This window comes from Rhinatrema bivittatum, chromosome 2, assembly GCF_901001135.1.
Source record: "Rhinatrema bivittatum chromosome 2, aRhiBiv1.1, whole genome shotgun sequence".
Taxonomy (NCBI): domain Eukaryota; kingdom Metazoa; phylum Chordata; class Amphibia; order Gymnophiona; family Rhinatrematidae; genus Rhinatrema; species Rhinatrema bivittatum.
The window spans coordinates 188133833-188158926 of record NC_042616.1 but is presented as its reverse complement, the minus strand read 5'-3'; the positions used below and the strand labels follow the sequence as shown (position 1 = coordinate 188158926).

Genomic DNA, 25094 nt, shown 5'->3' with positions numbered 1-25094 from the left:
CACTATACCCATTAGTCCTGAGACCATCTGCTACACGCTAGGAAAGACAAAGTTACTGTATATAAGTTTACTGCCAAAATATACAGATACAGATGTAAAAAGTTTTAGGACCTATAACCTCAACTAGTTAGTTATGTAATAAGACATACTTTTCCACTAGAACAGTAAACAAAATACCATATATATTTGTTAAAAGCTATAAATTCTTAAAGAAATGTAGAGATTAATTAGATATGGGAAAAGCAGCATGAACTCTATTGACCTTTTGGGATCATGCCAGGTATTTGTGACCTGGACTGGCCAATGTTGGGGAAAAGGATACTGGGCTTCATGAACCTGTGCTCTGACCCAGTATGGCAAACCTTATGTTATGTTCTAACTGATGATAAATATGGATTAATTTGTGCCTGACTCTATGCAAGTCAGTGGAATTTCTTCTGGATACAGGAACCTGCATTTTTTTATAAGTCTGCAACATAACTGTATAATTGGGGTATGAATTCCTAAGAATATTTATTTGTGATCTACAAATGAGTAACTTTATGCAAGAGCTGTTGATATTTCCACTCTGCCAAAATCAAAATTGGAAAATAGTATGCAATGTACCCAAGGTTCAGAGTAAGGCAGAGTTGCTTATCTGTAACAGGTGTTCTCCTAGGACAGCAGGATGTTAGTCCTCACACATGGGGGTGACATCATAAGATGGAGCCCGGCACGGAAAATTTCTGTCAAAGTTTCTAGAACTTTGACTAGGCACACTGAGCATGCCCAGCAAGCCACTATCCACACGGGGTCCCCCTTCAGTCTCGTAACATAGAACTGTGAAAAAATAAAATAACAAACCTAGTAGAAACCCAACTCTGCAGGGGAGCAGGCAGGTTTCCTGAGGACTAACATCCTGCTGTCCTTGGAGAACATTTATTTATTTATTTATTTATTTAAAGTTTCTTTTATACCGATGACCGTTTACACATCGCATCGGTTTACATCTGTTACAGGTAAGCAACTCTGCTTTCTCCTAGGACAAGCAGGATGGTAGTCCTCGCACATGGGTGAATACCAAGCTGCAGGCTGCTCCCAAACTTAAATAGATCCACAGACACCAAACCTGGCGCTAATGGGCGCAACAACTGCGGTGGTGTGGAAAACCTAGGGAGAAGCCTGCCCCGAAAAAGTGGGCTCTAAGGCAAGAGGAGTTGGGTTGTGTTTTTATTGAAAGCGGTTCCGCAGGACAGCTTGACCAAAGCTGCTGTCCCTACGGCCATCTCTGTCCAAACAATAATGAACCACGAACATGTGGAGGGAACTCCACATTTCAACTTTGCAGATGTCTGCCACGGGAAAAGCATGCAGATGGGCTACCTAAGCCGCCATGGCAAGAAGGGAATGAGCCTTAACGTGGCCTCCAAGCTGAAGGCCTGCCTGTGCATTGCAGAAGGAAATACAATCCACCAGTCAACTGGATAATGTGTGCTTGGTGACCACAACTCCGCTACTCTTATCGAAGGAGACGAAGAGTTGCATAGGCTGTTTGTGGCCTGCTGTTCTCTCCAGATAGAAAGCCAAGGCCCTTTTGCAGTCCAGGCTGTGTAGAGCCCACTCACTGTGGTGAGAATGCGGCCTGGGAAAGAAGCTAGGCAAAACAATTGACTGGATGAGATGAAAATCAGTCACCACCTTAGGCAGAAACTTAGGGTGACTGTAATATTGCGAGGAAAACTCTGAGGTATCATTCCCCCAGGCATCATATGGGGCTTCCTCCTCACTGAAGTCCCCTGGGGCTCCTGAAGAGGGCCCCCTGCCTGAGACCCATGGCCTTGGAACCAAAGGTACCAACGGCACCAATGGTCTTGAAGGCACCAAGGGCCCCAAAATCGGACCGGGCAAGAGTGCACATGGTACCGGCACTGACAGTGCCCGGACAGGAGACATCGTCTTCCTCCAAGGAGCCCATAATGGGGAGGACTCCAAACAGAGAAGGACTCGGCGGCCACTGAGGCATTGAGAGACCCCAGGGCGCCAGTGGCAACTGAGTGGGCAAGATGCCCAAGAAGATATCGAGTTGCTCTGGCAGAGGCGCTAGCATCGCAGGGGCAGGCATGAATGCCAGGCACTGGCGGCTCTATGCCCTGAAGGGCTCGGAGCACCACCTGTTGCACTCTGCGGTCCATCACCTCCTGGAAGTCCGAAGAGCAAAACGAGGAGTCACCGAAGCCTCCCTGGAACCTCGGGGAGGCTCAGTACCCGGCACTTATGTCGGTGGGAAATGCCAACTCCCGGGTATGATGGAGGTCGATGCCTCCTCTCGGCAGGGTCGCTTTGGGGGCAGTACAGTGGAAGCCAGTGCTGCCCCGAGCACAGCACCATGTGATGATGGTGACCGGTGCCGATGCTTCTGTGGTTTCCCATGGTGCTTGGCCCAGTCTTTCCCCAGCACAGTGGATGGAGATGATCCTGAGGTCCTGGAGCACGATAACGTTGAAGGCAGCCTATCTCCAGCACTGTGCTCATGAGAGGGTGCCGGAAGGGGTGTGGGCACCGAGGGAAGCAGCTCCATCGGTTCCCCATGGTTCTTAGGCGCAAATGCACCCGACGCCGGAGTCAAAAGGTTCAATTCTTTAGACCTGAAGAGTTTTTCCATTTTATCAAGCAAGCCCAATGACCCTTGGGGGTCATTTGGTCGCAAAGATGACACCCACGGACATCATGCAACATCCCGGGCTGAGGATGCAAATGTCCTGTGGATCCATGATAGACTTGGTCTGCGGGTACTGGGGGCATCAGCGAAAACGAGACGCCATGAAAAAGAGCCAGCGAATGGTCAATGACCGGCGAATACAGAGAACAGCACAGTCAGGAATCAAACGCAAAGGTAGTACAAAAAAAAAAAAAAACAACTTACCACGCCACCACCCTGAAGCACCGACAGGGAGGGGGGACCAAGCGCAGAAAAATACAGTGAAAAGACTCTAAAGAGCAGAGCTCCAAAAACCTGCGAGGCAAACAGCTCCGCAAAAAAGAATAGACTGAAGGGGGACCCCGCGTGGACGCATGGATAGTGGCATACTGGGCATACTCAGTGTGACTAGTCAAAGTTCTAGAAACTTTGACAGAAGTTTTCCGTGCCGGGCTCCATCTGATGATGTCACCCCATGTGTGAGGACCACCATCCTGCTTGTCCTAGGAGAAATGGTATAATCAAATAGCAAACCTTCCCAAACCACGAGTTATACAGGGAAGGCAATCTCAGGACAGCTATCACAGACAGTAAATGGACATGGGCTATTGTTGAGGGGTGAAGATAGGGACTGAATTTTATTTTTCAGGAATATTTCAGGAATTTTTCAGGTATTTAAAGGAAACTTTCAAGAGCTACTTGCTTACTCATTATGGAGCACTATACATGACCACAGTTTTGCTATGAGAGAAAACAAACAGTAAGTTGTCGTGTTGATAATTATTTGGCATACATGTACGTGTATGCCAAATAATTTTATCTGATCTTACATAAATTAAGATCAGATAAAAGATTGTGATGAGAGATTAAAGACATGATTTAGGGCTTGGGCCATTTACTGGGTTTCTTGCAGATATCTTCAACATTTCAGATATTGAGCACCACTCTAAAAGCTAAAGCACTATGAAAGGAATACAAGTTGAAGCAGGGAAGCTTGGGCAAGCTATCAATTCTGGTCACTTGCCCAACATTACCTCAGATTCCTATATACTTTTCACATGATGGTCCTAAACTGCTTCCTAACTACCACCATCTATTCATTTTTAATCCTATATTCAATGCAATACATGCATCCAGCCAATAAATATGTATACAGCTACTAGAAAAAAAATTTTTAATCCTCAATGTTTCATTCTTAAAAATTCCTTAACATTTTTATTCTCCTGAAATACTTCTTTATTAAGCTACTTATAGGAGATAACTCATTCTTACCAATAACTGTTTTTAGTCTTTTTTGGCATCCTTGTAAGTGGTGGATCCAGGCAGCCAAGATGGTAATGGAGTTTGCACGTATCACACAGTAAAAGCAGGTGCTGATCGTGGTTCTTCTTACAAATCCCACAGCTTTGGATGAATATATCAAATGAGACATTAAAAACTGACATTCTGGGTGCAATAGCACATATTCTGTAAGCACTTATGAAAATGGATAAAGCATTTGTAGGTAAAAATGCCAACAAATTTACACATTTGTGTTTCCATGTTACTTAAATACACTGATCTTTTTCATGCTAGAAAGAAAATAGAATAGGCTCCCTAAGAAATGCCCTCTAATCTACTATTTTCTGAAACATGATGGATTGGGGCTGCAATCACATTATTTTAATCCTAATCACATACTAAATAAAAGTTCTGGTACATAGCTACCATTTTGTTCTTCTCGTTTTGCCTGCTGTTATTGTGTTATAGGCGATTTTAATCCTCCATGATACAACAATTAGATTTGAATAAGAAATAGTTACAAGTCAACTGGGTGGGAAACACTAGATGAACAAATAAGATTGAACCTCATCAGTTCCATATCAAATTACTCATTTAGATATTAGCACAGATAGACACATGCTCTTGTATCATTTCTTCTTTGAAAAAAATTTACTGAACCTACATCACATGGATTCAGTTTACTTTAAAAAAAATTTTAAAATTCCATATATTTCAGCAACAAGATAACATCCCTAAAACCGAAGGAGTGTTTGTTAAAAGCCAAGAAATGGTGAATTAAAAGGAGGCAAATACTTATCTAGCCATATATGAAGATCCATGGATACCAACTGCCAGAACCCCAAGCCCTCATTTCACTCCCCCATCACCATGGCTGAGAAAGGGACTGGAGAAAATTCCAAGTGGGCTGAATTTCCAAGAGCCAAAAAAAGCTAGCTAACCAAAGGAATTAAAAATTGTTCATGTGTACGGGGAAGGGGGTGGAGGGTGGAGGGTGTTTATTTTGTTAAAACAATTTTAACAAAACACGAAATTTCCTGTTCTATGTAAAAATTTAAAAAAATCATGAAGCATTCTTCTAACAGCACACTCATAAGTCACTATTATAGGCCATTCAAATCCACAATGTTTAAAGTGGATTAGGCCAATGTGTCTCAGACTTGTAAGAGTTACATATTCAGTGGCAACAAAGATATTCCAGTATGCACATGGAATGAGTAACAAAATACACCATAAAAAATTATAAATACACACACATTTTATATATACATATATATACATATTTATATATATATATATATACATACATATACACACACACACATATACAATAGTGCTTTCAAACATAATATTAACTTGCCTATAAAGTACTGCTGGTAGTATTGATGTCTTTTGTGTTCCACCTTCCTTCTTACTTGGTTTTCTCTCCTTGGGAGCTCGCAAAATTGCAGGTATGTTCATCTTCTAAGTATTACAGAAACACAGTTTATATTGTTTTAGAGAAGAATAATTAAATGACACACTTGCCATGCAAGACAATTTGCCTGGCCAACATGTAACTTCGTAATATGTAATATTTAGTTACTCTAGCAACAAAAAGAACCACACATATATTTCAGTACTGCAAGATCAATATATATCATCTAAACACCTTACTTTTTAATAGTTCTGGTGCTTTAAAAGCAACAGACAAGAATAAGTTGCTTACAAGGTTAAAATAAAAAGGAAACAAATTCCAATACACTTGATATAAGAATACTTAGGCAGTTTATTTTACTCAACATTCCTGCTACATTGGTGCTCCATAGGTTAATTAGAAAAATTATCTTATTGGACCAAACTCTCCACAAAGCAGACAAGATTCTCTTTGGGTTTCCACTAATCTGCAGTATGCTAGCTTCTCAGACAGCAACCATCTATCAAAGTCATTTCTCAACGGCCCTGTAGGCCTGCATCTGTTCAACCAACTGGAAAAAATGTCATGCAAGTTGTGCAAATGAATTCTTTTCTTTTCTTTTTTGCACCAGTAAATTTATTTGTAAACCTTTTTTATACCTAACTTAAAAATTGAAAAATACGGTATTTTTCTATTATCTTTCCCTATGGATAAGTTAATCTTTTGCAGTGTTAAGAATAGACAAAAATACCTGCTTCAGGCATCGATTTCTACAGAAGGCTGGAAAATGTCCCATGAGTTTCACATGAGCAATGAAATTCTACATACTCGTATGAAACCATTGGAATTATCTACTGTAGACATCAAGTGTGGATTTCTTTATAAATCTAATAGTATAATCCCACAGGAGGATACTTCAGCCTCTCTGACATATGTTCCATTTATATAAAGCTCTTTTCTTTCTTCTATTAAAAAATGGGAATATAAACTGTAGGCTGAAAACCCATTACAAACTTCTCACTTTTGGTCAACTGATAAATGTGGATCACAGTTTAAGGTTTTATTAAATTTAATTTCTATTCTACTCTTCACAGAATGCAGGGCAACATCTTCGTTTGAGACAGAGCTGTTCTATATTCTCAAGCAAAAACTGCTCCAAGGGACCCTATTTAAAAAAACAAAAACATGTTCATTCTTCTTTTTATAATTTGAAACATAGCTAATTATGCTCAAATAAAAACAGGCCACAGCCCCAAGGGTCTGATCCAGTCCCACAAGCAATACTCTTCTCAATACTCAACCCTCTTGAGGAACCAATTTTTTTCCCTTTAAACAGTAAAGACTGGAGGTCAATTTTACTTTGCTTACAAAAGAAAAATGGAGCTATAATACAGAAAGAATGCACTAAGCCCAAGTCTGGAATACATAAAACTGGCTAGGAAAAAGCTACAAACTGTAGAATTGCAAAAATTAGATTAGAAAGGCATTAGAGTACCGTAACATAAAACATGCAGAAAATGAGCAGCAGCAGTGCCATCTTAACTAAACTGCACTACCAATGTGCCATAACAATGGAACAGAGGGAAAACATATGAACTAACATCCAGACAACATCCACAAGGCATTGATCTGAGCAGTATGGGGTAGATTTTAAAAGAAGCGCGATCAGCCTACTTTTGCTTGCGCATCAGACTCAAGCAAAAGTACGCTGGATTTTAGTAGATACGCGCGGAGCCGCGCGTATCCACTAAAATCCTGGATCGGCGCGCGCAAGGCTATCGATTTTGTATAGCCTGCGCGCGCCGAGCCGCGCTGCCTCCCCCCGTTCCCTCCAAGGCCGCTCCGAAATCGGAGCGGCCTCGGAGGGAACTTTCCTTTGCCCTCCCCTCACCTTCCCCTCCCTTCCCCTACCTAACCCACCCACCCGGCCCTGTCTACACCCCCCCCTTACCTTTGTCGGGGGATTTACGCCTCCCGGAGGGAGACGTAAATCCCCGCGCGCCAGCGGGCCTGCTGCGCGCCGGGCCGCGACCTGGGGGCGGGTACGGAGGGCGCGGCCACGCCCCCTGGCCGTAGCCACGCCCCGTACCCGCCCCCAAAACGCTGCCGACACGCCCCCGCAACGCCGCGCGCTCCGGCCCCGCCCCCCGACACGCCCCCCTCCGAGAACCCCGGGACGTACGCGAGTCCCGGGGCTCTGCGCGCGCCGGGAGGCCTATGTAAAATAGGCTTCCCGGCGCGCAGGGCCCTGCTCGCGTAAATCCGCCCGGTTTTGGGCGGATTTACGCGAGCAGGGCTCTGAAAATCCGCCCCTAAGAGTATACAAACATCGGGGTAACTTGCTCGATACGACGGTCTCTACCCTCAAACATTAAGCCTTATACTTCACTTTGATGCAGCTCCAACACTGCTCTCTGCATCAATGGCGGGGATGGAAGGAAATAAGAATTTAAAAAGTTACCAATAAGGGCCCTGAACTCAGCTGTCGGAGTAACAGATAAGTATGAGAAAATAAGCGTAAAAGCTTGCTGGGCAGACTGGATGGGCCTATTGGTCTTCTTCTGCCGTCATTTCCGGGTTTCTATAAAATTCAGTCTCTTATTTTGCGCACTACTGAAACTGGGAATTATTATCTACAGAATTTATTTCATGACGAGAAAGACTATCCACGGGGAAACTGAAATTTGCTTACCTGTAATAGGTGTTCCCCAAGGACACAGGACATAAGTTCTCACAGTGGGTGAGCTCATCTAATGAAGCCTGGATGGTGAAGATTACTCCACAGATTCTAGAAGTTTTTGGCATGCTCTACTGAGCATGTGCATGTCACGGATGTAGCATGGGGCTCTCTTCAGTTCTTAAAATAGCTAATATATATAGCAACCAAGTCCAATGAAAGGCAGATTCGTTTAGTGAGGATTTACATCCTGCTAGCTGCAGAGAACATTGATGCAAGTAAACATTTGCTTCCTCCAAGGATAAGCAAGATAAGTAGTCCTCATAGGAGGGAAATTCCTAGCTACATACTGCCTTCAACAGAAAAAAGGGGAAAAAACATTTGGAAAACCAGTGCAAGCGGGTTAAGATTTTTTGGTGGCAACAACTCATTCTGTCGTTTTATCTATTTTTTATGGCAATTTGGAAACAATGAGCCCTGGGGCATAGAGTTAGATTCTAAACCTAAAAAATATTCCACAGCATAGACTTAACAAACCTGTTACGTTGGTGATCTCTGTCTAAATAGTAAGGGAATATAAATATGTAGACTGAGCTACGGATCACAGCCTTGTAAATCTCTTCCATGGAGGCTTATCTCAGGTAAGTCAATGATACCACCGTGGCTCAATATTATGAGCCCTGACAAGCCAAGCCAGAATCAGATATGCCTGGATATAAAAGAAAGAAATGCAATCTGCTATCGAATTAGATGGGGTGCGCTTGGCAATGACAGTTCCAGGTTTATTGGGGGTCAAAAAAAAGGTGAGTGGACTTCCTAAGGACTTCAGTCTACTCCAGCTAGAAGGTTAAGGCTTTTTTCAGTCCAAAGCGTGAAAGGTTGTTCACTATTGTGGAGATATAGCCTGGGAAAGAATGAAGGGAGGTTGACTGACTGGTTAAGGTAGAAGTCAGATCCTACATGAAGGCAGAAATTTTGGCTGCCGGAGCAGAACCACCCTATTATGAAAGAAATTTAGGGCCGGATTTTAAAAGGGTTACGCGTAACCCTTTTAAAAAACCCCTGCGCGCGCTGAGCCTATTTTGCATAGGCTCGGCGGCGCGCGCAAGCCCGGGACGCACGTAAGTCCCGGGGCTTGCAAAAAGGGGTGGTCAGGGGCGTGGCCAGGGGGCGCGGTTTTCGATTGGGGGCGTGTTCAGGGGCGTGTGGGCGGTCCGGGGGCGTAGCCGAGTGCCCCGTCACAGCGGCCTGTGTCGGGGCCTGCCGCGCCGGCGCGCGTAAGTTACTACTGCCCGGAGGCAGTAGTAACTTACTAGGCGAGGTAATGCCTCATAGCATTACCTCGCCTTAGCGAGGTAATGCTATGACTTACTGAGTTATAGCATTAGCGAGGTAATGCTATAACTTACTGAGGCGAGGTAATGCCTCATAGCATTACCTCGCCTCAGCAACAGGTCTCCTGCCTTGGCAGTGCGTGTTGCCTTTGAGTTCCTGGTTCCTGATACATCGTCCAGCCTGGTCTCTCCAGTCTTGTTTCATCCAGTCTTCCTTGTCCAGCCTTGCCTTGACCTGCCCATCTTGTCAAGTGTCTTCTGTATGTCTTCATCCACCCTTGGCCTGACGTCTGGATTCTGACCTCTTGCTTAGACCTGGCCACGACTGCCTGCCACCTTGACCTGATCTCTTTCCTGGACCTGACTACCCTTGTCTGCCACCTGCCCAGACCTTGGTCTGCCTTCAACTTCTTTGGTCTACTGCCTGCCCTGACCCTAGCATGCCATTGTGCTCTCACGCTATTCAGCACCCTAGGGACTTGCCTAAGTCCTGCTGGCCACCAGAACCCAAGGGCTCTACCTGTGGGGGGAGGCAGCTGGTACAGGTAAAGTTCCAAACTGTCCCACTCCAGGGGGCATTCGCCATCTGCTGGAGTAGGACTCGTAAGTTTGCCTACGAGACTGCGGCTCACACCCAGACCACCCATCACACTGCCTTTAACATATCCTCTGGCAATTAATTCCAGAGGGGGGGGGGGGGGAATAGCACAATCATTAAACAAACCATAGCAATAAAGGAAGTAATAAAATGGTCCTGTTGAAAAAATTGCATAACCTTAGTTACTAATATCATGTATTGCCCACTTTTGCATTAATGACGGCCTGCAGTCCTTTGTTATAGTTGTGAATGAGGCCCTTCATTTTCTCAGGTGGTGAAGTACCCAGTCCTCTTGGCAAAAAGCCTCCAGATCCTGTAAATTCTTTGGTTGTCTAGCATGAACTACATGTTTGAGCTCTTCCCAAATTGTCTCACTAATGTTGAGGACAGGAGACTGATGGTCATTCTAGAACCTTCACTTTCTTCTGCTATAGCCACTGAAGAATTGACTTGACCTTATGTTTCATATCACTGTTATGTTATGTTGGAAAAGTGAGCCCCATGCACAGCTTCCTGGCTGATAAATGCAAATTCTCCTCCAATATTTTCTGATAAGATGCTGCATTCATCCTGCCAGCAATTTTGACTAAGTTCCCCGTGCCACTGTAGCTCACACCCTCAAAACAGCAGAGATCCATCTCCATGATTCCTTCACAGTAATGTGGTGTGCTTCTCTTCATAAGCTTTGACTCCTCTCCAAAAATAGCATTTATGGTTGTGACCATAAACGCTGTGTTCAGTTTTGGTCTTATTACTCCAAATTATTTTATTCCAGAAGTTTTGAGTTTTCTCTAGCATATTGTAAGTGGTTGCTTAGCATAATGTCAGTAGGCTGTTCTGTGGCATTGGGGCAGCAAAGGCTTTTTTCTGGCAAGTCTACCATGCAGCCCATTTTCGTTCGAGTATCTCCTCATTGTGCATGCTGAAACACTTCTACCACTTAGTTTCAGAGAAGCCTGTATTTTAGTAGAAGTTGCTTGTGGGTTTTTCTTTGCATCTAGACAAATTTTCCTGGCAGTTGTGTCTGAAATCTCTCATGATCTACCTGACCGTGGCTAGGCATTTACAGAACCCATACGTTTCCACTTCTTGATCAGAGTTCGAACAGTACTGATTGGCATTTTCAAATCTTTGGATATCTTTTTATATATTATTTTCCTAAGAACATAAGAACATAAGAAAATGCCATACTGGGTCAGACCAAGGGTCCATCAAGCCCAGCATCCTGTTTCCAACAGTGGCCAATCCAGGCCATAAGAACCTGGCAAGTACCCAAAAACTAAGTCTATTCCATGTAACCATTGCTAATGGCAGTGGCTATTCTCTAAGTGAACTTAATAGCAGGTAATGGACTTCTCCTCCAAGAACTTATCCAATCCTTTTTTAAACACAGCTATACTAACTGCACGAACCACATTCTCTGGCAACAAATTCCAGAGTTTAATTGTGCGTTGAGTAAAAAAGAACTTTCTCCAATTAGTTTTAAATGTGCCCCATGCTAACTTCATGGAGTGCCCCCTAGTCTTTCTACTATCCGAAAGAGTAAATAACCGATTCACATCTACCCGTTCTAGACCTCTCATGATTTTAAACACCTCTATCATATCCCCCCTCAGTCTTCTCTTCTCCAAGCTGAAAAGTCCTAACCTCTTTAGTCTTTCCTCATAGGGGAGTTGTTCCATTCCCCTTATCATTTTGGTAGCCCTTCTCTGTACCTTCTCCATCGCAATTATATCTTTTTTGAGATGCGGCGACCAGAATTGTACACAGTATTCAAGGTGCGGTCTCACCATGGAGTGATACAGAGGCATTATGACATTTTCCGTTTTATTCATCATTCCTTTTCTAATAATTCCCAACATTCTGTTTGCTTTTTTGACTGCCGCAGCACACTGCACCGACGATTTCAATGTGTTATCCACTATGACACCTAGATCTCTTTCTTGGGTTGTAGCACCTAATATGGAACCCGGGACCCAGAACAATTTGCGCCTCTACACCTTAATGTGGACCGGGGGGAATGGCTATAGCTAGGGTTTCAAAATGGTCTGAGTCTTTTGCATATTCCCTCACATAACCTCCCCTCAGTTCACCCTTAATTGGGTGAGCGCCTGCCTGTGTCAGGATCACCTCTCTTGATGGAAAGGCAGCATTAAAGTTCTACTTTCCAGCCCTCTGCTGGATTTTATAATGGAAGGGCTGCAGGGCTAGGAACCATCTCATCACCCTGAAATTGTTCTCCTTGTTCCAGCTTATTCATATGAATGGTTGGTAGTCCATCATCAGGGTGAACTGCCATCCTAAAAGGTAATACTGTAACGCTTCTAGTGCCCATTTCACCACATCCTTATCCACTGTAGAATATTTCTCCCATGGTAGGAACTTCTGAAACATAGGCCACCGGATGCTATTGGCTATCCTTTGTTTGGCTGAAGACCGCCCCCAGTTCTACTTCTGAGGCATCTATCTGCACAATGAAGGGCTCCGTATGTTAATCTCTGTTATATTACTCTTAGTCATGTTAATCTTTGTTATACTACTCTTAGTTACGTTTTTAACGAATTATGTTAATCATATGCCTTTGATCTCTTCTCTCCCACACTGTAAATCTTCCTAGTTAATTGGTTACCCCGAGTTTCAATGTAAACCGGTACGATAAGACGCTAGTCTTGAGTATCGGTATATCAAAAGTATTTAAATAAATAAATAAACAAACAAATAAATAAATAAATAAATAAATAAAGAAAGTCTAGACTTATTAGGACCGGGTTGGAGCAGATCATTTCCTTCAGCTTGTGGAAGGCTTTCCATGTCTCAGCCAACCATTGGACTTTTTCCGGCGATTTCTTCAGTAAGAGTCTCATAAATGGTTCTGCCTTCTCAGAGTAGTTAGGTATAAACCTTCTAAACTAGTCAGGCCTAGGAATGCTTGTACCTGCCCTTTGGTTTGTGGGGTCGGTACCTTGGCAATTGTCTCAATCTTCCTGGACTGCAGATGGACATGATCCTTCCCCAAAATATAGCTCAGATATTGGACTTCTTGTCTTCCCAACAAGCACTTCTTTGGGTTCACTATCAGCCCAGCCTTCCATAGAGTGGAAAGTTCAGCTTGCAGTTGGCTTAAGACTGTCCTCCAATCTAGGCTGCAGACCACTGTGTCATCCAGGTATGCGGCGGCATAACCCTGGTGCAGGCAGAGCATATGGTTGACCAAGCGCTGGAATGCTGCAGGGGCGCCATGGAGGCCCATAAACTGGAAGAGCCCAGCTGGTGACAAGAAGGCCGTCTTCTCTTTTGCCGTTGATACGAGGGGTACTTGCCAGTATCTTTTCATGAGGTCACGGGTCGAGATGAACTGAGCCAATCTCAGACGCTCGATCAACTCATCCACCCTAGACATTGGTTATGCATCCAGTTTGGAGACTTTGTTGACTTTTTTTTTTAAGTCTATACAAAACCTTATGCTCCCATCTTGTTTCTGTACCTGTACTATGGGTGAAGATCAGTCGCTATTAGATTCTTCCATAACTCCAAGCTGGAGCATTTCCTTCACTTCTGTTTCGATAATGTGACATCTGGCTTCTAGAATCTAGTATGGCCGTTGATGGAGGATCACCCCCGGTGGTGTAATGATATCATGTTGGACCAAGTGGGTACGTCCCAAAAAACTGGAGAAGATATCCCTAGTCTGCTCAAGCAGCAGCTTTAAGTCTGCTTCCTGAGACGTTGACAACTCCTTCCCAAATGGCACCTAGATTTGGTCTGCCTCAGGTCCAAGCTTTGAGCCAAATCCCGCTTGAACCACCCCTCACACCTGTGGAACCCATTTCTTTAGTAGGTTGACATTGTAAACCTGAGTTTTCTTCCTTTTATCCAGCTGAGTTATTTTATAATCAACCAGGCCATTTTTTTCCAAGACCTCATAGGGCCCTTGCCAATAAGCGAGCAACTTGCTTTCAGAAGAGGGCAAGAGAATGAGGACCCAGTCTCTGTGCTGGAAGATTCTCTGAACTATAAGACTGTTGTATGCCAGAATTTGAGCAATCTGAGCTTTCTCCAAGCATATGCGAGCTGCCTCCCCTGCATTTTTTTTTTTTTAGACACTCCTGTACTTATATGACAGTCTGCAAGATACTATCCTGTGTTTCTTTCATCCTCCCATGTTTCTTGAGCCACGTCTAATATGCTTCTTGGTCTTCTATATAATAACTTGAAAGGCAAAAAGCCCATTGAGCCTGGAGCATTTTATGGATTGCGAACAAAAAATAGGGCAGTAGCTAATTCCAATTTTTGCCATCTTCATCTATGAATTTTGCAACATTTGCTTAACTGTCTGACAAGCGTTCCACAAGGCCGGTCTGTGGAAGATACACTGATGTACGTAGAGTTTTCACTTTAAGTAGGCAGCAGAGTTGCTTCACTAGAAACGAATGGGGTTCCTTGGTCTCTCAGGATCTCTTCAGGGAGCCTCAGCCAAGAAAAAGCCTCCATTAGGGCTGTTGCCACTGTCGAGGTGTTCATATTTCTCAGGGGTAGTGCCTTGGGATATCTTGTAGCATAATCTAGGATCTTGAGAATATACTTATTACCTATCTCTAGTGGCTTCACGAGGTTCATGGCCACCCTTTCAAAAGGGGTTTCAATTATGGGCATAGGAATGAGAGGTGCCACTCAAACACTGGCAGGTTTGGTGAGTTGGCAAGTAGGGCACGACTGACAATACCACTGGACTGTTTATATATCCCCAGCCAATAGAACTGGGCCAATATTTTCTCTCAGGTTTTTTCCTCGCCTAGGTGGCCCCCTAGGAAGTGACTATGTGCTAGCTCCATGACTTTCTGCAGATAGGACTTGGGAGCTAGAAGTTGCTCTTCTAGCTTCCCTTCCACATTCCCCTTTATGAGTTGATATAGCAAGTCTCATTTCATTATGAAATATGGAGGCTCAGGTGCATGTGCCGGAGTTCCTGGAACCTCTGTTCCGTCTATCCTCTGTAGTTGTTCCCTAGCCCACTTAGAGGGCCCATCCTCCCTCTGGGCACATTTGAATCCCTCTGATCGGGTCAGGCATAACACTCGAGCTGGGGAGTGGTTCATCCTCTGACTCGAAGATAACCTCCCCCTCTGTTTCTTGGACAACTACAAAACTATACTTCTCCTGTCTCAGTCGTCTCTGAGATTTTGGCATTTTTGAGACCTTAGGAAACAAGTCCATGTCCTCAATGGGGAAGAGTTTGGGAAATGGTAACTCCTCATTATTGTTGGTGGGCATCCCCGTTATGAGCAGGATCCAAAGATTGTTCAAGTTCAGACAGTCTCTTCCATTAGGATGGGGTAAGGAAGCCACAGAAGAACCACCACGTCTATTTTGTCTAGGCTAACAGGTGTCTAACTGCAGTTGGCAAGTTGGATATTTTCTGTGGATGCAATGTATGCAGGTCAATAGTACCGCATTATCATCGATGATTTAGACCTGTTTCACCAGCTCACGTCGAATGAGGGTCTTCATGCTTCACAAATCTACCAGAGTCTGCATCAGGATGCAGTCTATGTTGTCTGAAATTACAAAAGTACTGGTCTCTTTCCTGGAAATGGCCTGAAAATGAAAATGTGGAGTCACAACATTAATGTCCATAGCTGCTTCTTCACGGTGGGATCAGTCCTGGGCGAAATGATTGCTTTCTCCACAAGTGAAACATGGGGTCTCCCAAGTTAGGCTCTGAGTTTACAACTCACATTCAGGCCTGCTCTTACGGCAACTAGAGCCTCTGAATCCTAGGATCTCATCAGCCTCTATGTCCGTCCTGTACCTTCAGGGATGTGCACTGTCTCTGGCAGAGAATAAAGCTGGCAGTAGGCCTCTGACAATTTTAAGATCTTTTCTAGTGTCAGATTTGGTTGTTGGTAGACCCACTGTCACAGGGGTCGTCCAAGGCTAGCTAGGAATTGCTCCAAGAGAATTATTTTGACAACCTTGCCAGTCTTCCCCTCTGGGCGGAGACACTTCCAGGCAATGCTGGAAAAGGTTCCTTGTATACTCCCCAGGCTGTAAGAAGCAGGACCAGAAATGTTGTCAATAGGTTTCTGGGGTGAACCCAGCTCTGAAGAATGGCGTTCTTAACTTCCTGGTATATGGTTGTGCCATTGGGGTTCACAGTCTGATACTCAGCTTGACAGTCTCCAATTAGTAAGTTACCAAGGTAGGTGACCCACCTGACCTCTGGTTAGCTGATCAGTCTAGCAGTCCATTCAAAATTCTTTAAGAAGCTGTTGGGGTCTTCTCCAGGAGACATCTTCAGTATGGCCATGGCTAAAGAAGATGGTTTAGTCACTTCCATTTGCACCATCTGTGCCACTTGAGTCAGTATGATGTTCTGCTGAGGCACTTGCTCCTGCAATGCGTGCTGTTTGTCTATCTGGACCTGCAAACATTTTGCAGCTGTTACTGCCTGGTAGCCACGATTTGTATGACTTGCTCCATATTTGCCTGCATTATGGGGTGAGGGAGGGGTAGGCAAACAACTCTCCAGAGAAAGGAGAGACAGAAAAAAAATCCTGGTGGCCTATCTGGCCCTGCCTCACTTCTTGAAACCTCGCTATATCAGGCAGGCTACCTCCTTAGCCTATTCCAGTGGCTCCCAACCCTGTCCTGGGGGACCCCCAGCCAGTCAGATTTTCAGGATATCCACAATGAATGTGCATGAAAGAAAATTTGCATGCACTGCCTCCACAACATGTGGCGGCAGTTATGTGTTATGTGCTCCTCTGCTAGCAGATAGGAGATGGAGTCAGATTTCAAAGCTGACGTCACCCTAGATATAACCGTCGTGACCTCAGCTCCTCAGTATTCTCTTTGAAAAGTATTGTGGACATTTATATTGGTTAATTAAAAACCGAGTAAAAATGGAGTGCACTCAACCAACATAACGCTGACACCCATCATAATGTGGGTGCCCTGAACTAGGGGTAGGGTAACTGCTTACCTGTATTTGTATAGCATCAAGGTTTGCCTTCCAGGTGCTTCTCCTGGGCAGCCGTGGGTGGGATGCTGAGTCCATATGTCTACACTAAGGAAAACTAAATTATCAGGTAAGTAATTTCTCCATTTCCTAGCAAATAGTCAGATGGACTCAGGACCAGTGGGATGTACAAAAGCTACTCCCGAACGGGGCAGGAGGCTGCCCGTGGCTCACTTAGCACTGCCCTTGTGAAGGCTGCATCTTCTCGAACCTGGACATCCAGGTGGTAGAATCTGGAGAAGGTGTGTAGGGAAAACCACGTCGCTGCTCGACAGATGTCGGCCGGCGACAGTAATTTGACCTTTGCCCAGGATACTGCCTGGGCCCCTAGTAGAATGCGCCTTAACCTGCAGGGGTAAGGGCTACCCTGCCTCTGTATAAACTGCCTTGATAACTTCCTTGATCCAGTGAGCTATAGTCGCTAGTGAAGTTGCTTCACCTTGTTTCTTCCCGCTGTGAAGAACAAACAAGCGATCCGTTTTGCACACCGGTTCTGATTGCTCTAGGTATCGTACTAGGAGTTTGCCGAAGTATAGATGGCGAAGAAGTTGGGAGTCTTCTGAATCCTTATGTCCCTCCGGTGATGGTAGGGAGATGGATTGATTCAAGTGAAACCCCGAGACCACTTTCGTTAGGAAGGAAGGGATGGTGTGAAGCTGTATCGCTCCTGGAGTAAAGCGGAGGAATGGATCCCAACAGGATAGAGCCTGTAGTTGCGAGATGCGACGGGCCGAGCATACTGCCACCAAGAAGACCGTCTTTAGCGTTAAAAGGCGTAGTGACAAACTGTGCATTGGCCTGAAGGATGGTCCTGCTAGAAAGTCCAATACCAGGTTGAGATTCCATAGGGGACCGACCACTTTAGGGGTGGTCGGAGTTGCTTAACCCCTTTTAGGAAACAGGCCAAGTTCGGGTGTGCAGACAGACGGTTTCCATTTACTTCGGCTCTGAAGCAGGAGAGAGCTGCTACCTGAACCTTGAGGGAGTTGAATGACAATCCTTTCTTCATACGGTCCTGTATAAATTCCAGAATCATGGGGATCTTGGCCGTTCATGGGGGCACCGAGCAGTCCTCACACCAGGCTTCGAATATTCTCCAGATCCGAATGTATGACAGGGACTTTGAGAACTTCCAAGCATGGAGCAAGGTGGCAATCACGGCCTTTGAGTAACCACGCTTCAGATGAGTCCTCTCAAGAGCCCGACTGTAAGCAAGAATCGAGACGGTTCTTCGTGAAGGATCGGGCCCTGCTGGAGAAGGTCCCTGTGTGGAGGGAGGTAGAGGGCTTCCCGCAAGGAGTCTTTGCATGTCTGCGTACCAAGGGCGTCTGGGCCAGTCCGGAGCCACTAGTAGGACTAGCCCTCTGTAGTGTTCTATCTTGCGGCTGATCTTGCCCAGTAGAGGCCATACAGGGAAGGCATATAGTAAGTCCTCCTCTGGCCAGCTCTGGACAAGGGCGTTGATCCCTTGGGAGTGCTGCTCTCATCTGCGGCTGAAGAATCGTGGGCCTTTGGCATTGCGAGATGTGGCCAGTAGGTCCATGATCGGGTGGCCCCAGCGATTTACTATCCGCTGAAAGCCTCTTCTCGACAGCGCCCACTCCCCCGAGTCCAGGCTTTCCCTGCTGAGGAAGTCTGCTGAGATGTTGTCTTTTCCTGCAATGTGGGAAGCCAAAATCCCTTTATAGGTTTACCTCTACCCATTCCATGAGGGGGTCTATCTCCAGAGATACCTGCTGGCTGCTCCTGGTTCCTCCCTGGCAGTTGATGTAGGCAACCATTGTTGCGTTGTCTAACATCACTCGAATCACTTGCCCTTGGAGCCTGTAGCTGAACTGCAGGCACGCTAGTCTGATCGCTCGAGCTTCCAGGCGATTTATGTTCCACTTCACCTCTTCCTTGGTCCATTGTCCCTGGGCCGTCAGTTCCTGGTAGTGGGCTCCCCACCTTCGGATGCTCGCGTCTGTAGTGAGTACGATCCAGTTTGCTGGGGATAGGCTTACGCCTCTGCTTAGGTGGTTTTCCTGCAGCCACCACTGAAGCCGAGAGCATACCTTCGTTGGTAAGTGGAGACGAATCGAGTAATCTTGGGACAATGGGTTCCAGCGGGACAGTAAGGCGCATTGGAGTGGACTCATGTGAGCCCTTGCCCACGGTACTACTTCCAGAGTTGATACAATGAGGCCTAGGACCTGAAGGTAGTCCCATACCTTGGGGCGTGTTCTGGTCATCAATCGGTGTATTTGTTCCATCAGTTTCCTCCTCCTCCTCATGTGTGTGTGTGAGGGGGGGGGGGGAGGAAGACCTTGTTCTGCTTGGTGTCGAACCGGGCCCCCAGGTACTCTAAGGACTGAGAGGGCTGTTGACTGCTCTTGTCCATGTTCACGACCCAACCGAGTTCCTGAAGGAGGGTCCTGACTCTGTTGGTCACCTGAAGGTTCTCTTCTGGTGACTTCACCCGGATCAGCCAGTCTAATTAGGGGTGTACCAGGATCCCTTCTTTTCTCAGTGCTGCCGCCACGACCACCATAATTTTGGAGAATGCTCTGGAGGCGGTTGCCAGGTCGAAGGGTAAAGCCCGGAACTGGTAATGGTGGCCCAGTACCACAAAACGTAGAAAACGCTGGTGGTCTTGATGGACTGGAATGTGAAGGTAGGCTCTGGAGAGGTCCAGGGAGGTTAGGAACTCTCCCGGTTGCACTGCCATTTTTACAGACCGGATAGTTTCCATGCAAAAGTGTAGTATCCGTAGATCACAGTTGACGCTCTTGAGATCCAGGATGGGTCGGAATGATCCCTCCTTATTGGGCACAACAGAATAGATGGAATAATGCCCCATCTTTAGCTGGGGTGTAGGCACTGGCGTTATAGCCTTTAGACTGAGTAATCTTGTCAGTGTGGATTCCACTGCCAGTCTCTTGTGGTAGGAGTGGCAGAGTGATATCATAAACTTGTCTCGAGGGACGCTGTGAAACTCCAGAGCATAGCCTTCTCGCATGATGTTTAGTACCCATTTGTCCGACGTGATCTCGACCCATCGTTGGAAAAGGAGGGAGTGTCGATCCCCTGTTTCCTCTTCCTGTGGATGGGTCTGCCCATTCTCATTGGGAAGTTCGGGTTGAGCCTGCACCCGGACCTATTCTTCTTTTGGGTTGTCAGTTCCGAAAGGACTGAGACCACCCAGAAGATCGTGCTGTCTGGAAGGACTGGTTTCTGTAGGGCCGGAATCGTTGGGAGCCTCTGCCCCGGGCTCTTCTGGGAGAGGGACGCTGGGATCTCTTTCCTCTGTCTTCCAGTAGACGAGGCACTGGAGATTCGCCCCACTTACTGCCTAGTTTCTCTAATTCGCTTCCGAATAGGAGAGATCCCTTAAAGGGCATTCTTGAGAGGTTCGCCTTAGAGGTCGCGTCCGCTGACCAGTTGCACAACCATAATTGCCTTCTGGCCGCCACTACCGAGGCTACTCTTCTGGCTGAGGTAAGCACTAGGTCTGAGCTTGCATCTGCCAGGAAGGCTGCGGCAGGCTCAATCGCCTCTCCGGCATATGCTCCGGAACTGTCTCTCTCTCTCGAGAAGCAAGCAGGAGCAAGCCACCAGAGCGCAGCAGGAAGCGATTTGCAGTGTCATTGCTGTCGCGTCAAAGGCTTGCTTAAGAATGGATTCTAATCGTTTATCTTGAGCATCCTTCAATGCTGCTCCTCCCTCAATGGGAATGGTTGTTCGCTTCAAGACGCACAGTCCATGGCGTCCACTTTCGGGAAATGCAGGCATTCCTTGGTCGAGGGTTCCAGAGGGTACAAGGCTTTCAAGGAACCCCCTCCTTTAAAGTTCGCCTCCGGGGCATCCCACTCCAGGTCAATCAGTTCCTGGATGGCTTCCAGAATTGGGAAATAGCAAGAGGCCTTACGAAGGGACACAAGGATGGGGTTCTTCTTTGGTTTCGCCATAGGGTCCGTGCCTGGAATCCCCAGAGTCTTCAGAGTCTGGGAGACAAAGGCTGGAAATTCATCCCTGTATGGTTCCAGGACTGGAGGGATTTCCCCTTCCTACACTGAGCCCTCATCATCATCTGTGGTGTCTGGATCCCTATCAGGGATACTCTTGGTGAGGCGAGGCATGTCTCGAGGCTCCCCAGACAGGGCCAGGGGGATCAGGTGCCCCCAGCTGGGGTTACACCCATGTCATGGCCGGTGCTGACTGTGCCTGAACAAAGGCTTGTAGTCCCTGGAAAAAATTCCAACCAAGGAACGCCCCTGGGTCCATGTTTATCCCTTAGAGAGCTGGAGTAGGGGTTACTGAAGTGCCCTCTTGCGATGAAGACGCCATCTCAGGAATTGCTCAGTTCTGGGGAGCTGTCAGATAAGGTCATTGCCGACCCGTCCTCCGACTGGGATGGACCATACTTGGAAAGCTTCTGAGAATCTAGTCCTCACTGGGCTTCCTCACAGTGTTAGCACAGGCAGGACTCCAGGTCAGGCTGTGCTGCTCTGATGTGGCAGGTAGCGTAAAGGGAGTGTCGTCTGAGCTTCTTTGCTGTTGGGGCCATCGTATGATCGTTTGGTGTCCGGCACGCATAAGTAATGTGCCTGGATATGCGTGCATGGCTATGCACTTCTAAAAGCACACTGTGTGCGCCCAAGAGACCAGCCTGCACGCGTACCGATGGCCAAAGGGGGAAGATGGCAATGTAGCCCACCACGTGCAAGATGGTGCCACCGAGGTTCACCATGTGGCTGACTCCCCCGAGCTGAAAACAGGGCCTAGTCCATTAAAGGCTGCTCAACCCGTTCGGAGCCCCCTCAGTTATTGCCTCACCGAGATCGAGAACAGAGTCGGTATGGCGCACCGAGCAAGGAGACCGGAGAATACTCGCCGGAGCCCTTTTTCTTCTCTGTATTGAAGATTTTTCCAAACTTACCTGGTCTCAGAGCTTACCGGCTCAGTGCAGAAATGGTCTCCAGCTGTGAGGGGAGAGGGCTTTGGCCTTCACCACCATGCTCAGCTTTGCACCTGCTGCCTTTCAGCTGCTTCAGCAGCTAAGTCCAGGCTGGGAGCCGGCTACCGGACGGACCAAGGCACACCTCTGAGGGATTGGAAATCACCTCAGGAATCACTGCAGGAGAGCAGGGCTAACTCTTCTTAAAGATGAAAGCTTCTCTTTCCTTTTTTTTTTTTTTTTTTTTGTAATCCCGCTAGCATTGTGCTAGCGAGGGGATAGTTTCCACATCTGCTAGGAAGATGGAGAGATACTGAGGAGCTGAGGTCACAGCTGGGGTATATCTAGGGTGACGTCAGCCTTGAAATCTGACTCCATCTCCCATCTGCTAGCAGAGGAGCACATAACCAATGAGGGGGGGGAGGGAGGCGGTAAAAGTAGTGGCCTTACATCCCTCAAAATTTGATATATAGAATGGATAGGGATTTAGGGAGGGAGAGTTGGGGGAAATTAAGTTTATCAAGATTCCTTTTCTGGTGTGGCAAAGAAAAACTGGACAGGGTTATTTTGGGGATTAGCAATATGGGAAGGGCACCCTAGCTGGGGGGGTGCTACCCTTAAACAATGCGTATTTATTAGTGTGTAGTACAGCTGTTTCATTATTAATAATGGGTGAAACCTCGGTGAAGTTTATCTCTTGGAATATATGTGATATGCACACACCAATAAAAAGGAAGATGATTTTGTCCTTCTTAAAGAAGCTGGGAGCGGATATAGTGTTCCCCCAGGAGACCCATTTAAATGACTCTGACCACTTAAAACTTAAAAGGGAATGGGTTGGGCATGTGCATTATGCTGCTGGAACTACAAAATCTGCAGCAGTGGCTATTTTAATGCATAAAAACATGACACTGCAGGTGGTCCAGGAACTGAAGGATCCACTAGAGCATTATATTATCCTAACTGGGGACTTAGGGGAGAAACAGGTGACCCTCTGCAATCTTTATGCTCCCAATAAATATGACCATATTTTTTTTCAAATCAGATAATTCAACAGCTTTTGTCTAATACAGAAGAGATGATATTGGTGGGGGGAGATTTCAATCTTATCTTTGACCCAGAATTAGACAAGTCTCATGGCCTTTTTTCTTTCAGAGCTGAACCTTGTAGATCCTTGGCGCATCTTTCACCCCTTGGAGAAGGACTTCACTCACCTGTCTAGAGCACATGCAACATATTCCAGATTAGATTATTTTCTGCTCTAAGAAACAAGCTTGCCTTGGGTAGAGGATTCAGGTTTGGGGCATATCACGATACCAGATCATGCCCCAATTTGGTGAACTATGTCCAGTTTATGAGGGAAAATTTCAAACTTTCAATGGAAATTTCATTATTATTTACACAATATCACAGCCTTTCAGGATTTCTTAAGAAAGTGATGTGTAGACTATGAGGAGCATAATGGGCAATATTTTGAGGAATCCCCAATTAACTCTTGATACGCTGCCAAAGCGGTCTTGAAAGGAGATATCTTCTTTTTGTCTTGGAGGAGAAAATCACTGGATAAACAGATAATGGTTTTGAGCGATCAGTTAACTCAGGGTAAGGCAAAACTGCTACACTCTAATATAGCAAGTAACAGAGAAGCGTATATAGCAGGCCAAGTTCACTGAACACACACTTACACCAGCGAGATAAAAAAAAGTATTCTATACTATAAATTTAATCTGTACCACCAAGCTAATAAAACAGAGAGACTCCTAGCCCTCCTAATAAAGGCAGATATGGGTGCCACGTTTGTATCCCATCTGCAGGGGGTAGGAGGAAGAGTGATCTCTACCAGGGAGATCCTACAGGCTTTTGCTGATTACTATTCCCAATTATACTCCCCATGAGGAGTATAACAAATGTCAGGAATTCCTGTCCAGGCTCAATCTCCTTCACATTTCTAACAGGCAATTGCAGCAATTGAACAAGCCTATTACGATGGGAGAGAATCTCCTGGGCATCCAGTCTGCTAAACCACTAAAGTCACCTGGACCAGATGGATTTAGCATAAAATTTTACAAAATACTCATTGAACAAGTTTCTCCCTTGCTTCTTAAAACTTTTGACGCACTTTTAGAACCAGGCAATACCCACCTAATGCTAACTAAGCTATTATCACAGTACTCCCCAAGCTGGAGAAAGTTCCCAAGTTGATCATATCTTATAAACCTATATCATTACTGAATTTTGATAAAAAAAATTATTAGCAAAAATCATGGCTGATGGATTTTATTCTACCTGATTATGTGGGGGAGAGTCAAGTTGGGTTTGTGCGAGGCCGATATGTGATGGTAAATGTATGGCTTCTACTGACTGCCATTTCATCCTGTTCACAGGAGCTCATACTCTTTATGGTGGTTAGCTTTGACATCAAATAGGTATTTGACAGGGTAGAATGGCAGTTCTTATTCACACATTTTCACCATATGGGACCTGTGAGGCTAGATTTTAAAAGGGATTTATTTGCTATACAATAATCCAATAGCTGTAGTAACGGTCAATGGGGAATTTTCAAAAGATTTTTCAATTCTCAGGGGTACGAGGCAAGGTTGCCCATCATCTCCATTAATATTCTTGTTATCTTTAGAACCTTTGTTGCGGGCAATACAACAATCTTCCTTGATACAGAGCAACCCCATGAGATCCCTTACTTTTAAATATGTGGCCTTTGCCGATGACTTATTAGACTTCCTGTTTGATCCTTTGGCATCGTTAACACAGGTAATAAAGCTGATCCAGAAGTACGGGGGATTCTCTGGATTTAAACTAAATCAGGACAAATCAGAAGCACTGATTTATCCAGAGATCCTTACGATGACCTGGGATGGAACTTTCCCACTAAAGGGAGCAGAGGGCTTCTTTAAATATCTAGGCTTTATTATCCCTTTGGATTTGAGGCGCCTTTATAGACTTAACATTCCAACATTGCTCACTACCACTACACAAAAACTTGTATTATGGCAGAACCTTCTTTTGTCTTTGGGAGGAAGAACCAATCTTTTTAAAATGGTAACATTTCACAAATGGTTATATGTGCTGCAAGTTCTGCCTATTCGTTTGCAGCACCGAGATCTCCAGGTGCTCCTCAGTTTTCTTTGGGTGGGGAGAAAACCCCGAATAGATTAGCTC

General features: G+C 45.7%; 1 protein-coding gene across 10 annotated transcripts in view; it reads right to left on the bottom strand.

Moving 5' to 3' along the window:
• Window positions 1-25094, bottom strand: part of PHF14 (PHD finger protein 14) — a 1104121-nt gene that overhangs the window by 746076 nt on the left and 332951 nt on the right. For 9 of the 10 annotated variants that reach the window (XM_029588971.1, XM_029588965.1, XM_029588970.1 and 6 more), the window contains 2 exons: window positions 5319-5422; window positions 3950-4081 (listed from right to left, as the gene is read on the bottom strand). In XM_029588971.1, coding sequence (XP_029444831.1) covers window positions 3950-4081; window positions 5319-5422 — 236 coding nt within the window. The remainder of the gene's footprint in view (window positions 1-3949; window positions 4082-5318; window positions 5423-25094) is intronic. The other variant, XM_029588969.1, reaches the window with a different exon arrangement.